Source organism: Eleginops maclovinus, chromosome 4, assembly GCF_036324505.1.
Source record: "Eleginops maclovinus isolate JMC-PN-2008 ecotype Puerto Natales chromosome 4, JC_Emac_rtc_rv5, whole genome shotgun sequence".
In the NCBI taxonomy this organism is placed as follows: Eukaryota; Metazoa; Chordata; class Actinopteri; order Perciformes; family Eleginopidae; genus Eleginops; species Eleginops maclovinus.
In genome coordinates this window covers 12,770,915-12,789,500 of record NC_086352.1, presented here as the reverse complement: position 1 = coordinate 12,789,500, position 18,586 = coordinate 12,770,915, and the positions used below count along the sequence as shown (strand labels likewise).

General features: G+C 39.5%; 1 protein-coding gene across 1 annotated transcript in view; it reads right to left on the bottom strand.

Moving 5' to 3' along the window:
- ush2a (Usher syndrome 2A (autosomal recessive, mild)) overlaps positions 1 to 18,586 on the bottom strand; it is a 181,106-nt gene that overhangs the window by 101,223 nt on the left and 61,297 nt on the right. Inside the window, 12 exon segments of the mRNA XM_063880598.1 lie at positions 517 to 657; positions 2,144 to 2,332; positions 3,937 to 4,017; positions 4,451 to 4,675; positions 5,113 to 5,392; positions 5,502 to 5,632; positions 6,248 to 6,436; positions 6,904 to 7,005; positions 7,435 to 7,561; positions 11,096 to 11,164; positions 11,166 to 11,227; positions 18,379 to 18,502. Of these exon segments, the coding sequence (XP_063736668.1) occupies positions 517 to 657; positions 2,144 to 2,332; positions 3,937 to 4,017; positions 4,451 to 4,675; positions 5,113 to 5,392; positions 5,502 to 5,632; positions 6,248 to 6,436; positions 6,904 to 7,005; positions 7,435 to 7,561; positions 11,096 to 11,164; positions 11,166 to 11,227; positions 18,379 to 18,502 (1,720 nt within the window).

Genomic DNA, 18,586 nt, shown 5'->3' with positions numbered 1-18,586 from the left:
TTGCCTAACACGGTTCAGTGTCTTAACTCTGCGCTCAGTGAGAATCAATACAGTAATCTGTTTTTTTTCTTCTTTTACTTCAGATTGATTTTTGCCGTCTCTGCACTGACCCCTGCCGTCACATTATCTCCCCAACAAGGCCAGTTAGTGCAACACAGATTAATGTGGCGACCAACATACAGTATGAAGAAATATCTTTCCTCCACTTTTTCTCTTTCCTTATGTATGAAATCGTCCCACTATGACCTCCCAGATCAGAAGCACATTACTTTTTACAATCTGCCTTTGACTCAATTTCAATGCACTTCATTCTTTTATCTTTTTGTGACCTGGCCTATCCAGCCGTGTTACTTCTCCCTTTTCTCCCTTCCCTTCCCTGTTTCTGTTTACTGGATTCCATTCTGATGTGTGTGTCCAGATGGAGAAACAGTGATGCATTAATGCTACTGGGAAGGTACAGAAAAAAGTTATATATTCTTGGGTGTATGGATGTGTGTTTGTGCAATACAGGCTTACCTTCCTCTGGGGTTGTCAGACTCGATCTCAGATCATTTTCATCACGGTTGTCATCATGAAGACTCTCAGTGCAGCCAGCGGGACTACAGGCACTAACAGTGATAATGTATCGAGTGGATGGAGTGAGACCCGGCAGGACACCTGGAAAGGGAACTTTATTTAATAAAGACAACTCTGAAAGACACCAGTTTTATTTTGAGAAATCAGACTACTGAAGCCTCATGTAAGCTTTCATTTGACTTATGCATTGTGAGTGCATTTGACTGATGTACGTACATATAGGCATGTGACAAATATATTAAAATAGACCTGAACAAATGTGAACCAATCCTTTCACAACCCTTTTTAACGACCCCAAATTTACCTTGGTTACATGCCTTTCACTGTCTTCTTTGTGTGTTCGTTCCTAAAGTATGTATCAATCTTCTTCAAGAGTGCAATTTACATGCTTCACTTGTCTCTGTTTCACTGTCGCTAAGCAAACTTTCTGGACTTGGCACACGAGGCGAGTCTATTCTAATTGTAAAGCTTGAGTTGTCTCTCTCTGATGTTTTTTGTCCTAGCCGTCTGCCCTTTCCACTCCTTTCCGTATTTCTGAAGTCACTCCCTTCTCCCCCCTCCCCCTCTGTATCCAGTCGCCCTGTACGTGTCTCTCTTCTTTCTCTCTCTGTTACCCATGTCTTTTAATTCAATTAAGGGCCAGGGCCCCACTCCGCCGCCATTACACCCTCATTTGCTTTCTGTGTTTTTTAGCCGTTGGTGTAATTCTGCAGTCAGGTGTCGAGGCCATCATAAATTAACAAGAAGCCTTATCACGGTGGACTTAATGTCTGGCAGAGAGAGAGGGAGGGAATGGGGAGCACCGAGAGAGACACTGAGAAAGACGGAGACAGAGAGCTCATCTTCATATTTGCCTGGAGACATGGAGGAGTGGATGAGAGGAGGGACGAATAGCAGCGGCAGACGCAGACATCATCATCATAAAAGATGAAGTGAGGAAAGATCGAAAAGTGAGCAACAGAGAGAGGGAGAGAGAGAGGGAGAGAAAAGGAGCAACGCCAGTGTATGACATCATTGGGGTAGTCCTGAGTGTCTTGTTCCAAATGGAGACCGTCTCCTAAACCTGGGGACTTGCCAAGGAGACATTAACAGGGTTGCCTTGGACAGTGTGCGTGTGTGTGTGTGTGTGTGTGTGTGTGTGTGTGTGTGTGTGTGTGTGTGTGTGTGTATGTGTGTGTGTGTGTGTGTGTGTGTGTGTGTGTGTGTGTGTGTGTGAGAGTGTGTTTGTATGATAGACAGACAGTGAGGGAAAAAGGGAGTCTGAATGTGTTCTCACTAAGGGCCAAAATGCCCTTACAGGTCTTACTAGAGAGAGGCAGCAAACCAGCCACAATAAGTTAAACCAGACAAGTTGAATGTATTGTAAATGATCCAAGTGTCACAGTGATGCTACTTGTTGTGTTTGTTAGTGTTGCTTGTCTGGCTCTTATGAAGCAAATTCAATTTATCCAGAAACAGAGTAACAGTATATTTATGCATTCCTTGATCTATATTTCAACTGAATGTATAAGTTTCGCTCACAATGTACTGCATGTCAAAATATGTAAGACATGTTTTTATGTTTTACCTGTGTAATTTCCATTCGCCAGGTATATGGCTTTGACAGGCGGCACTTCTGGCTGATCTCTATTGTAGGCATTCAACTCATATCTGTCAATCAGGCCTCTGATGTCCCCAGCGGGCGGCGCCCAGCTCACCTTGGCACTGAAGCCTTTCACACTTTGCACAGAGGTAGGAGGTGGAACAGACCTGGGAACTAGAAAAAGAGAAAGGGGGCGAAATGATTAAAGATGAGAGTGAAAACTAAAGAGAAGACATCTGTTGATCATGACAGCCGGAAAGAGACAAGCAGCTCAAGCAAGAAAGAGAATCAAAAAAGAAAAGGAAAAAACTATACATGTATTAGCTCAGGTAGAACTTTTGTCACAAGAAAGATAAATCAAATAAAAACAAGAGAAGGAAAATATAAACGAGAAAAAGCAAAACAACAGATCGAGAGCACGTGAGGTTAAAGAAAAAGAATCCCCCGTCCCATGTGTTTTAATAGGCCCAGTAAATCACACCTCACCATTAGCATAAATAGTATTTATGAGAGTAGTAACTTTTTCAGCACTGATTTAATACAGCCAGCCATTCATTCTGGGCTATATTTCACAGCAATCAGCCTCCCTTCTTCTCTGAAGCACACCCTCTGACAACCTCAGTAGGTAAGGATGTTCCGGCTTGTACCCCCCCTTCCTCACTTCCTATCCGTCTATCTCACCACCTCACAACCACTTTATTTCTTTGCATCTATTTCCACTATATCAAAAATGTTTCTGCTCCTTACTCTCACTTACTTAGCCTTCTTGCTTTCTCCCTTCCTTCTATTGTTTGACTCTCTCCTCCCATCTTTCCTCTCAGCCCGTGTCCTCCATCCTCCTCCTCCTCCTCCTCTCCTCTCAGTTCTTAATGTTTTTAACACTTCCTCCCTCACTCTCCTCATTCCACTCTTTGGTCATAGCAGGGTATGCGGAGACCTACCAGTGTATCGTTCACCACTAACGAGCAGCTTTATATTACACAGGGGACCACACAGGCCATTCTGGGTTAACAGCCTTTTACTGGGATGCCCTTTATAGAGGCTTTATCAATCTCTCATAGCGTCAGGCACATGTGATATCACTGGCTTTGGATTAGTCTCATATACTGTACAACATAGTTATGGTTTCACATCCAGAATATGTTAAGAACAAAAAGAAACACTAAAGCAACAGGAGGGCATTCTCAGAGCACAGCTTTTAACTATAAAGGATAAATACTCTATCTACCACTGTCAATGAAAACAAAATGTGTTGTTCATGCTGGTGTGATTAGTAACCACTGCAAACATAAATGGGTTCTTCTTTGGCTCGTGTTACACACTTCTACCAAGGTTAATAGAAATCAGGTCAGAGTGTGTCTGTGTCCTAGTGACAAACAAATAGACACAAACAACTAAACAAAAACAAAACCGTGTTGGCAGGGTTCACAAAGTGAAGTGTTAACTTCTGACAAAGGTGCCTAAATACATCTGAAATAAAGGCCAATCAGGACAATGTCATACATGTTTTAAAGACTTATTAATGTTTTTCCAGGACAGCACAAAGCCTGCACACACCGCATGCTGATGGCAGAGGATTTGAAATACTAATGTGCCTTATCATAAGGCCTCCCTCCCTAATGCTATTAGAGTGTATCAGATAGAGGGTAGATAAAAAGAAATGATGACACTGCAGCAGATACTGTGTACAAAGTGCACTGTACTGTTATGATATCATCATGCCACCTGTAAACATTGGTGTACCGCATACAGAAACCTACAGATAATAGACATTTTACCTTTGTTTCGGCTGCGTCCCCTCTGCCAAGGCCCTGCTGCCCAACCTCCTGCAGCCAAGGCCACTATCCTGTAGAGGTACTCTGGGAAGGGGAGGGGGAGAAACACATTTATTACATAATGTGACAATGTATTTGAAAGATATATGCACAAAAAAGCATCACATGTTGTCTGTATCAACTACAATCAATGTAAGGATTGTCAAAGGAATCACAGGGTAATGAGAACCATTCAACGCCAAAGTTGACAATGTGTTAATAAATACAACTCTGAAAGATACATTTAAATGATTGTACTGAACGATGATCAAAAAAAGATGGATAAAGACAATGACAGGTAATATGTATTTGATTAATATTATATCATATTTATAATATATTCAGCAGTTATGAACACTTCTGAGAATTTGATTGTATTCTAAACATTGAAAATGTGCAACAGTTTCACACAATCTTGTCATGTGAGTGCTGTTTCGGTGTTATTGTAGTTATGTGAGTGTGCAGTGTGCATGGTTACCAGTGAAAGGCTGAAGGTTATAATCTGTGGCTTGTGTTTTACTCCCACTGTACACCAACACTGAATCATTTCCTCTGCAGTTGTACCCGCTCTCACTGTTGGGACAGCCGTCTAAGTAGACTCTTACAGAACGGCGGGAGGCGACAGAGAGATTAACACTTTGACTGACAGGAGGGTTTGTTTCATCGCTGCGTACGGTGAGACGCCTTATGCAACCTCCCAGGCCTAGCACAGTGGGAAGAGAAAGGGAGTAACGAAAAGAAAAAGAAAAAGAACAGAGAATAAGGAGGAGATATGAGAAGGGTTTATCTCTCTGAGAACTTGTAATAATAAATACAGTCCCACACTTTAATATTAACAAGTTACATTTGGCATGCACAAGTAGAATATGATACTGCCAAAGCAAATACCAGAAAAATGACTATTGGTTTTTACATTGATTGCTGCCTATACTGTTGCAGTCAAACACAATCTGGAAAAACCATAACTCTCACATGTTTACTATGTTAACCCATACAATAAGCCCACACACAAATAGCCATCATTTGATCATCTTAGCTGCACGCTACTATACTGCAACAACCACAATCAAGTGAATGGCCTCTTGGTCAGCAGTAGCCCTTCAGATAGTGTACAAGTGCTTATACTACGAACGTTCTCACCATGTTTGTGACTTCGACTGTCCAGAGCCGGGTGGATAAGCTCCCTGGGCACGCCCCCTATATATAACGGGGAGTCAACTCTCAGCCTCAGTGCTCCTCCCACTCCCCTCGTCTCCTCTGCCCAGTCATTGACTGCAGCAGAAAGGAGCGGGCCATGTTTTGCCAATGAAAACTGTTTCCAGTCTCCATCGCAGTAACTCAGCCCCACCCACATGCTTAGTTCAGTCACGTGACCTTCAAACGCAAGAATTAAGGAGAGGAGTCCGGCTTCTAGCTCCACCTAAAAGAAACCACCAGCAAACAGAAAATAAGAAGCTAAAATCACACATTTCTTACGTTTTATTTAAGTATTCAATCAACAATAATTAAAATGTGTCTGTGCTTCTTACCAGCATGTAGTCTTCAGTTTGTGTGTTATATGTAAAGAACAAAAGTGCATTGAGCTGGTCCGTTCTGAAATCCATAGAAATGTCAAAGTCCTGCCCTCCACTGAATACATCTCTGTCCATTTCCAGGTAACCTGAAACAAGGAGGAAATAATTGCCAGCTACATGCATATTTATTATGAGGCTAGAGGTTGAAGAATTTAAGCAATGTCTTTCGCTATACATGAGACCAATACAATTGAAGTCACATTTAAAATGTGTGACATGTCTTTAGTTAAAATCTCCTTTTTTAATATTTTTAAGAGTGACAGATAAATGAAATACAGATGAGCAGGTCCATTTACAAAGCAATAATGGAATATAGTACACTGATGAACCTGATCTTTCATACAGAGACAATTAACTTATCATCATCATATTTATCAACATGAAACAACAACCTCATTATCTCCAACACGACAGCAAACATCTTATTAAGACATGCAGTGTTGCCAGCGTACTAAAAATCCAATTCAAGCTGCAATCCAACACAGCGTTCTAATGAAAAGTCGCTCTGCAGAGTTTCTCTCCGCAATGCTGATACCCTGTTGCAAGGTGTCAGGCTCCAATATCAGGTTATGAAGTATTGTGACAAACTATACATTATAATTTCTTTCTTAATTTCTTAATTGGCATACATGTCTGTGGAAAATAGTAATGCTGGCATTCCTTGTGAATCAAGACAATGAACAAAAATCACAGGATCCTACCATGACCCAGAAAATGGGCTCCATCCACAGTTTGAATAGGGCATCCCTCCCAGCTTTCATACACCGACTCCTTCATTATGGCTTTTGCCCAGTCCAGAGATTTCCAGTCCTCCGAGGGGCTGTCAGTCATCTTAAAACTCACGTCTCTAAGGCAACCAGAGAAACCCTGTCGCACTAGCCGGGCATCACCTTGTGGGACAGACAAGTATACATGAAAAAAAAACACTTCAAATACAGCTTCAACTTCAACTGAATGGCAATTTCCCAATACTTAGCAAGCAAATTAATGTGGTGAAGTATAAGAGCCTGACTGGGATAATCACGGCACATTGGATAAAGACAGTAAGTTGTTCTCGTAGTTGTGTGACTGGCCCTCAATCAGGTGACTTTTAAGGATGTTCAACTCCTTCCTTTATTAGACTTTAGGAGGATTACGTAACTCCTATGTAATTGAGTGATGTAGCTTTAAGGCTTACAGAGAGGAGTGTAGGTAATTCGATGACAAATACAATTTCCTCCTTGGAAAGTCATTAACGTAAATACAAATAAATTCAAAAGCCAAACCAAGTTGAGACGGTAAAAGTTTAACAAGCATTTCTAAATATGAGAATTGATAAACAAAAACATAATGTTAGAGTGGTTGACAATGGATGTACCCGAGTCCTCCCTTAACAAAGTAAAGTCTTCAGGCAGCCCGCCAATGAACATCCCTGTGTTTTCACCAATAATGGTGCTGCCACTGGATGCTGATGCACTTCCTGTTGGGGAAAGTGTTGACATTAGAGACGAAAGGTACAAATAAATCTGATTTACCATTATATAAAGAAATTGAATAACATATCTGAGAATAACTGAGGAACCAGAAGTGTGTTTCTGTGTTTCTGTCTGTGTGTGTGTGTGTGTGTGTGTGTGTGTGTGTGTGTGTGTGTGTGTGTGTGTGTGTGTGTGTGTGTATTTTTCTCATTAGACACAGAGTGGCTGGGATTAACCTTTCTAATGCTCCATGCAACGCGGGGGGATTTACATAAATAGAAACACACGTACAAACATACGGACATACAAGATCTCACACTTTACACACCCAAGCTCAACCTCGCATGTGTACTGTAGATAAGCAAAAATGCATTTACACTCCCACTCACTGGACAGATACACACAGTGGTCAGTATGAATATGAGAAGAGTTACCTCTGTATTGATTGTTTACAACGATTGTTCCCACGGCCCCTCGCCTTGTTGCTATGATGCTGTGCCATTGTCCATCATTGTAGCGGCGCCCTCCATCACCATGTACACTCACAGCCACAGCAGAGCCCTACACACACAAACCACACACACAATTTAAACACATTTACATTTTGTGAAGACATCCTCCAATCATTGGTCTTAAAGTTATCACTAAAGTAAATCTATGACCTTTGCTGCAAAAGAGAACAACTTTCAAATCACCGCGTGATCAAACACGCTCACTTTGTAACATTACAAATTATCGCTTCTTTATCCCTCCGTTGTGCGAACAAGGTTAGACATTAAGGATCGATGCACACATCAAACACCACCCTCAAAAGGACACCAACATGCACATATAATCATCAAAGTGTTGTTACAGGGCTTTTTGCTACCTATTAAGTATGACATCATTGTTGTGATCAGCTTTTAGCTAGTGGGTAAAGACACAAGAGTAACCGGTATACGCACACACTCACACAAACAGCATATATCCACACACAGATACACACACAGTGATGAAGATTTAATGATGAGATCAATAAATGTATGAATGCCAGAGTATATCAGCCTTTGACATCTTTATAACCATTGCTAGACAGCTCTACTTAACAAGACAATATGGGAGGAGTCTCTCTCCCTCTCTCTCTCTCTCTCACAAAAACACACCCATTTGAATACATTGTAAGGCTGACACTGACTGTGGAAGCAAGGCAGAAACTACCACCAAAGTGCCATTCAGAATATAATTGCTGAGCAAAAAACACTTTCTTACACACAAACACACACCCATGTATGCACACACATTTACACATGATTTAACAAACACACACAGTGACTTAATTTGCCCGGAAACAGAGCTTCAGCTAAAGCCAGGTCAATCATTATGTGGTGTATTCTATGTCTGCACCAAAGTTGCACAGCACTCAGCTAGGGTGTGTGTACTGTGTGGTGTGACAAGGCCCCAATGCCCAATCTCTTTAATATGCAGTCTCTGATACTGGAAGCTGATGGGCACACACACCAAATAAAAAGCACTTATCCAAAGTGCTGCCCCTCCGGCTTTCCCAGCCACACTTGGCATCCTGCAACTGAATGTGAGCATATATGGGTGTGAATCTGATGTATAATGCCACACTTAAGGTGTCAATGTTGTCAACCCTGGTAAAGTCTTAGCCTTCGCCAAAAACTCCTCCAGAGTCTGATAGGTGACTGGCAGTCTTTTCAAATTTAAGTGTTGGACATATGCAATAAATTGAGTAACGTTAAGGTGCTTTAGTTTATGAATGCTACATTTTTGTAGAGGGAACCATATTGAAGTGGAGTTTGTCTTTTAAAAAGTTGGCATGGGGAAAATAGAAATTCCTATAATATTTGACCAATACAGGTATAGCCTCAAAAATGGCATCAAAGTATTCATTAAACACATATATATATACATATACATACACATGCATACATATAAATAGACACATATAGATACTTTAAGAGGTATATAAATTATAAAAGTAGGGACAACAATTAATATTATTGATAGCAGCCAAAACGTAATTTTTGACAGGACACGGGTGTAAGTCTAGTCTAGTAGACTATACTAAACAGAATAATGAATATATGACAGCAGGCAGTGCACGCAACAGTAAATGCAAAGTTTAAGAGTGCTTTTGACGGGCTAGACCCTCTGGTTTATTTTCATAACTGTCAGTTTAAATGTTATCTGTTGTTGAAGATGACAATGTCTTCTCCCTGAAAGTCGTAAAGAATGTACAATTCCATTATGGGTTTTTGACACTTGTCTTTTTGCCAGCAAATGTATTTAACAGACAGTGACAGCTAACGAGTGAACCTGATGAGATCTACATGTGTAATCTAGTATCACAGCATGTGACAGACAGTGTAGTTACCAGTAACTACTGACAACTGAGAGTCAGTGGTCTATTAAACACCGCTCACCTGCATCAAGAGTGTGAAGCATGTGTGTGTGTGTGTGTGTGTGTGTGTGTGTGTGTGTGTGTGTGTGTGTGTGTGTGTGGATGTGTGTGGATGTGTGTGTGTGTGTGTGTGTGTTCCCACGTGTGTGTTATATAGTTTGTGACACTAAGATGACTTAAATGCTTTGGTCTATCTCTTCAATGAGTGACAGCAAATGTCTTTGAGTGTCTCTTGTGCGTCAATGTACTTTTGTGTGAGCGTGTGTGTGTGTGTGTGTGTGTGTGTGTGTGTGTGTGTGTGTGTGTGTGTGTGTGTGTGTGTGTGTGGCAGCTCACATGTGCACGTATTTATGAGCATATCACTTTCCTGTGTCATGCTAAATTACCCCCCCTGCACTAGTAATCCCATTAAGGCTAGCTCAACAGGCTAATAGGGGGAAGTAATGGGCCCAGCTATATGTATCTAGGGGAACACTAATAAGCTGTGACACCACTCCCACTGTTAATTACCCCAAACTAGTCTAAACAAAGGAATCAACCCAGTTGGAGAAGACACATATGCTCCATCGCCCACGTAGCAGTACACGTAACCAGAGACACACACATTAGCACGGCAAGTCAACAGGAATATTTTCACTGACGTAAACTCCTCTCACACACAGATACATCCCATGGTTACATTTTGATGAGGGCTTTTTGATAATGAGAATTGGATAGTGATGAGGAAAGAAAGTGTAAGTGTGTATGTGTGTGTTTGTTTAAGTGTGTAATTAGTTGGTGGCCTCATGGAAGTATGTGTAATCATCTCCCATCATCACTTTCATCATCTAAGTCGTTGACTCTTTAACCCTCTACATGTGTCTGTATCGATGGATAAGGGAAGCAGAGCTATGTGTATGTGTGTGTGTGTGTGTGTGTGTGTGTGTGTGTAAGGGTGCAAAGCTTAATTAGCTTGCAATTGGTATTCACGCGTGGTGACTGCAGGGAATGAGTTAATTGCAGTCCAATTCAAACGTTGACACACTTTCAAAGTTTTTTCCCCTCTCCCTGTCTCCCTGACAGAAACCAATGAGGGGCTACAGATCACATTTATTAGATGAGAGCAAGTGAGCGAGAATGGGAGGGAGACAGTGAGAGCAAAAGAGAAAGGGGGGAAGAGAGAAAGACAGAGAGACGGAGGTGGATCAGAATAAAAAAAGGGAAAAAGACAAGTGAAGGTGATCGAGTAAAATTAGCAGAATCAAATAATGAAAGGGATGGATACAAAAATGTAGAGACTGTGGATGAAAAAAGATGCATTAATAGGTAAAACAAATATGGATAACAGTTTAGTAACAATAGCAGTACATCTCAAAATAAATACAAGTTTATCATGTCCTTTTCTCAAATATGGCAAAGTCAAGCTGGATGGAGATTTTAGTGAATAAGTGGAAGCAGTCCACAATTGGAAATTCCTAAAAGTAATGTTAAAAAAAAAAGAGAAATTCTTGATGTTGATGCTTTGTATGATCAGCTGCTTATTTGCACCATTGAAATACAAGGAGATAACACTCCACGTCCATCAACAAACTCCGTTGTTGATGGACGAGCCATTAATAATGTTGAATTACCAAGCAATGGTTGGTGTACATTTTTATGTATATTGAATTGGAAAATGTCAGCTCACAAGTTGTAAAATAAATGTTACATACCTGTGGATCAAATAAAAAGTAGGGACGTCCATTTTTGAGCTGAACAGCGAGGAACTCTTCCTGATTTCCCTGGAGAGAAGGCACAGAGCAGCAGGCCGTCTGGGGACCGAGTCTTGAAACTCAACTCAACACCTGATACAAAGCGGAGCAGAGAAAAGAGAAAGATTTAATTTACTCTAAGGATCTAATTCAACACAATACTGTTACGTTATCATACATATCCAGTATAATAAAAAAGGCCTTAAAACAGCACTTCAACCTTTTCTCTACCTGAAGTGCGCTACTTAATGAAATATGTTGAATTGGACCATTGCGATATCATAACACAATGTTTACTGTCCAACCTTAAACCAGGCAAGATGAACGAGAGGTTTTTACTTTTCAAGTCACTTTTAGCATGAAATGACTGATCGAGATTTTAGATTAATCTACACAAAGATGATATAGTCTTTCTGAATTTTATTAAATCCACTGTTGTGGATAGCGACCCCAAAGAACAATATAGTATATGTGGCAGAACCCTCCGTCAGAGATCCTATCTAGAGCCTTTTTTGTCTCCTCAAAATATGTTTACCTGGATCTAAAGGTGAAGGTAAACATGACACCATTTTTCAATTTTCAGATATTTTTGCTCTTCCAAAATTCAATAAAGCTTGTATGAAGAAATATAGCCACCAACTGGAAAAACAACACATTTAAGATTGGAAATCTTGAAAAATGGTAAGGAATATAATGAGCAGGCTATCTGTCCAAATAAAGGAGTAAAATCTACTGCATAAATCACATACAGCTGTCCTGCCTCTTTTGTTTTAAAGCATAATGTGAAATCAAAGCTTCAGGAATGTGGGAAACTTTGTGGTTTTCCCTCTAACACACACACTCGCACAGAATTCTTCTAACGTGCCGTCTTGTCATGTTGCTCCGGATCAGAGATTGGATCTTAATCCACTACTAGATCCACATAGCGACACAGAGCATGCGATTTTTACGTTTGCGTTTCCTCATCTCTGTCTGTCTCTGAAGAGAACAGAAGTGTGGGAAGATCTGAGGAGCTGAATGGAGGCAGTCCAGGGTTCATCAGAAGCCGGTGTTTGCAAAAATAATTAGTTGATTGAATTCACTTAACATAAAGAGAAGTCAAACAGTTACACGGTACTCTCAAGATGAATACAGATTATCCATGTAGCTCCCACAGCTAGCACAGTATTCTGAATGAAAAATATCTTTAAGTTTTGCCATCATCACTTATATTAGTATGTCGCTCACAAGGTATCACTGGTTTGCCATTTCCATTTCAGTGCAGGATATAAGTGATTTAGAAGATAAACTGGGCATACTATACATGTGACAGAATGACAGGAAAGAATCATTGCATTTTCCTCGCAGAATGCGCGTCTGAAAAGCCCCTTGGATCTAAAAGGAATGTAAAAGGGGCTTCTTATAATGGTCCCATTTGGGCAGTACACCATGTATGGATTACCAAAAGTGCACAAAATAAATAGCTTTACCTCAGTTAATGATTTCTAAACAAGTCTACATAGAAATACATGTGCAATAATTGTGGTGGTAGTATGTGGCTAAGACAAGACCAAGATGTTGTTTACGTTGAACTTGCATTCTGTGCATCAAGCAGGCATCCGTCATTTACATTCATGACCTTGTCACCGCAGAGATGAGTGAAGTCATGACAGATACCTGACATTACATTATCCCCCTTTAACCTTCTCTGTGTCCCACTCTCCTGATCTCACATACCTTCCTTTCTTCCTTCCCTACGCTTTTAACCTTCCTTCCTTTTTTCTTGACCTTTCCATTCCATCTTTCCCCACCGATATCTTCATCTGAATATGTTTTCTCTCCTTGCATCTTCAATTTTCTTTTGACCTCCTGTGCTTTCTCATGTATCCTACTTTACTATTTTTCGTCTTAACAGTGTTGTAAACAGTTATCCATTGCTAAACAGACAGCAGATGACATCACACAGAGCGTAAACATAGGCAGGTACAGATTCTTACACACACACACACACACACACACACACACACACACACACACACACACACCCAGTCCTGTACACAAGGAAAAACGCAGCTTGGACTACTCCACACACTCAAAGTATTTGACAGTAGAGAAACAGCATAACTATTATTCCTGCTTCATCAGCACAGAGGTTCATAAACAGGTTTACAATGGAAAACAGCTGTGATGCATTCTGATACATCTTATATAAAGATATGCATCATGGCACAGTGGTTTTGATTCACCGTATTGTCTTACTTAAAGCAAAGAGATATTTTGCGATTTGAAAAATCTAATTTTAGAAAAATAAACCATTTTTATGCCAACAGTCAAATCTGCATTCACATTTATCCCAGTCCCTCCCTATAAGGCCAAACATCATTGCACTACTTTTTGTGTCCAATCTAAATTAAAAGGAATTAAAATAGCTATATCAGTAAAACAAAACAAATATGAAAGTGCATGCAGGACTCTTTAGGTATATAGAAGTCTATAATAATGCATAGATATAGAAAAGGGTAAATGGACTGTTACATTACATATTGTGGGCAGATTTATATTTTCCCACACCCCTATGGGGCAATATCCTGAACTTTTCTGCATTTTTTTAAAATCTCAAGATGGAGACTGGAACTCCAGAGCGTTTCCTCATGTCATGCCATGATTATAAATAATTATTCAAGAGATCCAATCCAACTCTCACAGTTGCCAAACAGCAGTAATGGTGTAAAACATTGTTAAAGAGTTCCTTTGACCCTATCTGTGATGGCAGAATGCAAGTTTAATTTGACTATTTATTTGTCATTGTATGTAATTAAACAGCACTTCCTGTATTGATATTTGCTTTACAAATAATCAAACATATCATTCTTATTTCTTATAATTCCAAGTCTAGAGATGCATGCATGGTCGCATTAATCAACGGTTGGGGTTTGCATATAATGCAGAGCCTGATTTTGTGAGTTGTGCGATGAGGAGGGACATACTGTCAACACATGCTTGGCCGTGGTGTTTGGTCCAAATGTACGGCATCTAAGTGACACTGCTCATGCTCAGCATTACTTCCTTCAGGTTTTCCCACAGGACTTGTGCTACTTCACACTGACAACCACTTTGGAGCCATCAACAGACAAACCTGAGCACACATCCTGACAGGTGTCTCTGTTACATATACAGAGTACATGCAAGCACACAAGCACATGCACAGTGCAACACACAGAGACAAAACACCAGCAAGCACTTGGGAGTGCACTGCAACGCCGAATATAAACAGAAATGCTGCTAAATATAACGGACAGCTTTTACACAGCTGGCGTTCACTCCTAACAAGTACAACACACGTGACTGTGGAACACTACCAAATCTTTTAATTATATTTTAATCGGATGTACTATATCATTAGTTCTAGCAACACGCCACCTTATTGTCTCGCCTTAAGTAGTTGTTTCTAACACTAGTGTAATGTTTTGGTTTTTATCAAGAACGAACAAATGACTCGGACCACTTATTTGAACTTTATGTGTGTTTGCTAGTAAAGAAGATTAAAAAAAGGATATACTGTAGAGCTTCACTGGCAGATCATCATCATCATCAGAAAAAGCCTTAAATTGCCCCAAAGGATCTTATGGTGCTTTTAAAAGTGTTCATTCTCTTGGGGGTTTGGTCAATAATATCATTGATTATAGGACCATCCTCTGGAGAGTACAACACTCTCATTACATTCTGACTTTTTTTTATTATGCAAATGGGAACAATATTTGGCTGAGATGTAAAGGTATATTGCTCAATGGCCAAAGTGTTGAGATCAACGGACCAAACAACACCCCGGACATAAGGCCTCACTACTGGACATGCAGAAACGTATTATTGAAATGTATGTTTAGATGATTCAATTCATTTGTGATTGGTTTACTGCACTAGGCTGTGTGTGATCTACAGCATGTAATGCAGAATATCAAATCAGCTCTACTTCTCATCTGATCAGAACATAAAGAGCATAAAGGGGAGATGTTTCCAGAGAGCTTTGTCAAGAAACATAACCTGTGTTGTTTCACAGGAAGTTTATTTCATGAGCAATATATTACTCAATGTACTGTAAAGAACATTTTATGACCTACAAGTACATAAAACCAATTGTTCTCACATCATCAACTACAGAGCTGTTCAGTGAGAGAATTATATTGTTTGAATTGAGTCTTTTGTAAATTAAAAATCATTTTATTGTCAGTTTATTGTTCGTAATAAAGGTACTGTTCCCCTCTGTGTGAAATAAAGAGAATTACTTTCATATGCAAAACTAACAAGTGGCAATAATCATCCATTTATAGTTTTAAGTTAAGTGTTATTTACAAGGAAGTATTGTTTCTTGTGTTATGGTATTGTTTCTCCACTCTCTGTCTCGGTAAACAGTGGAGGTTGTGTGCAATCATCTACAAAACATAACCTGAATAACTCCAGTCATGTTAGCTCTGCGCTGGCATTAATCAGAGCCTGGCGTATTAATGAGAGCGCGGCAGCTAGCTAATTACACCCATAGATTCTGCAGCAGCCCATTAAATATACAAATGACAGAATTAAAGAGCCCAGCCTCTTCTGATTAATCTTTAAATGGGGAAAAACTAATGATGTCTGTGCAAACTTTCCCTTCACACATTTCTCCCCCTCTCCTTTCAACGTCAACGCCTGGCAATCAATCATATTAATTAAGGAAAAATAATTTGTATCATTTAACATTTCCCTTTTTCCTGCTGCAGTGGTGCCGCAGCAATGTACTGTATTAGACATGTCTGGAAATTATCCAAGTCTATTTGTTCCTGCATTCATTTCCTTTTCTTTTTTTTCTCAGCTATGTTTGTGATGTTTCATCTCTCTTCATTTACTGTGGGTTGTAGAAATACATCTGGATTAGTGAAAATATGAGCAGGCCATCATCCTCTTTGCAACCAGCCCATTTCAGGCTCAAACACTGAAGAATTATAAATGAGGAGAGAGGATTTTATAATCTGTTTAGAACCGCCATCCTTAATTCAAAGATGAACAAGGAGAGCAGGAAGTCACATTGTAGCACTCTGAGACTGAAGCACTACTGATAAGATGAATGGACCAACATGCATTTATGGAAACAAGCACTTACAGGGTATTCATATCATAGCATGATTGCATATTATTATAATCCTGTTTTTATCTAAAGTAAGATTCAGTGTGGTAAATATTGACCCCAAGTACCCTAAATTCATTCAGCATTAAGAAGCATCGTTCATCACAAGTGAGCAGACATTATTATGGAATCATTATGGAAACATCCACTTCTATCACAATAACTGCATATGGAAAGCATCCTATTTGGCCAAAATCATTTCAGTAAAGTGGCTATAAATTACAGGTGAAAGGGCAAATATCGTGGGATTTTACATGGTTATCAATTTTGATTCTAAATAAGATTAAGATAAGATTCCAAATGTAAGCTTAATACACATCTTAAAGACTGTAGTAACATCCTTCCGAACAACAAACTACTTTTATTCCAAGAATGGTGCGTAATATTTAAGGGAGAATTATGAAAGAATATTGAAGGAGAAATATTTTAAAAATATTGATCGAATTGATCTGAACTTCTGTTCCCTACAGGAAGCCCCTCATGATCATTTGACGCATTAAGTATGGAAAACAAACAAATTCATCAGTAAAGAAAGGTTTCGCAAGACTAAACTAAACGAAAAACACCATCCAAAGATTTGACTTGTATAGAATTTCTCCAGTTGTCATTGTCGGAGTTACTGGGTTTCCATAAGACATCAACGATTGACGAGTCTCTCCTCTGTGATCAATTGACTCTCGAGGGGGCATTACACTGCATTACATTCATAATCCAATTTGGCTTTGATTTGTTCGCTGTTCCATGCGCTTCGATGGGAATAATTGTCTGTAGATGATGCTATTAGTATTGATGGTTGTAAAAGGGCGATGGTTTGAGGACTGCCGACACATTCATGGTCCAGAATAGATCTGGTCTGAAAGTGATTCTCTGATCCATTACCCTTTATGAAGGAGGAGAGTGGAGGAGACGAGAGGCACCCCTCATGGGCAAAATCATCTATTAACTGGCAGTATTCAGATATGTTTATTTACCTTTGTGCTAAAGGGGCATGGATAAAATATAATAATCATATTTTGTTGATTTGTGATAAAAACACAGCGTTCAGAACAAGAGCAAAGAACAGGAACCAACCAATAACAAAGATGGAGAATGGAAGTAAAGCTGCTGGGATTTTCTTATAACCACATTTCATTAGGACAATAGTTAATAGAATTACTCATACATTAACAAAGGTAAATTAATGAAATATCTCAACATAAAGCAACATTTTCTTTTTCATTTTGTTATTTCTCAATTTCTGTGCGACCTTCAAAAGCCCTTTACAAAAACAGAATGTTCTACTTACCGCTATGGTGCAGTAAAACAAAATACAAGCTATCTTTGTGTAGGGAAGCTCAAAATATCCCACTTCTGTATTTAGAGACTGATATTCTGTTAGCGTTGAAAACCCCTAATAAATCAGATGTGAAATCAACAGAAAAATGATCCTGACTTTGATGGTGGCAAACATCTTTGAGCTCTTTAGATACAAACAAGATTAAGTGACAAACCAATGTGAGAGCTTTGTTGACTCACTGTCACATGACGATAACAGATGAAAGTTCTATCATCACAAAGTCAGGAATTTGAGACCTCATTCAGAAATATGGTTTTTCCACAAATACATTCATTTTTGACATTTTATTTAAAGTTTAAACATGGATTGGAAAGGATTTATCTGAGGATTAAATTTAAATATGAAGATAAAGAAAGATAAAACTGGTGTTAAAAGGTTTCTGCAGGACAGTGAAGAAATCTCAAGTGGCGTCAAAGAGCTTTGCCCGCTCAAATCCCCCTGATTAGTATCAGCAGTCATTAATTATGAGCGTCAGACTGGGTGATGTTCTCAGATGAAGCAGAACATGTTTGGCTGTGCAGCTCAACCCTCTAATGATGCTGGTAAACAGAAAGATAATTGTCCTTTAAGATGACTGGGGAAGTCATTCTAAAGAAGCACCACTAGAAGACTGGGGTACGATCGCTGAGCAACACTGAAACATAACAGCAAACAGGCATGTGTATGTATGCATGTGCACATATACAGTATAAATCGATGCACAGAGAAAGACAGGCCGTCCATTTTCTAATTCACACAGACATTTGCTTGTACCCAGATGTACTCTCTTACCTGTGAAGTCAGTGTTGACAGGAAGGGTGTCACTGGGAAACTGGTAGTAACTGTTTCCTGAGAATCTGGTTCCTCTGACAACAGGACCCCATGGATCAGAGAGAGAGACGTCTATCCTCTCCACCTGAAAATAATAATATAATAATATTAACATAAAGCAACAATACTGGAATCCTTACATTAGGATTATCTAATAGTAAATTAAAGC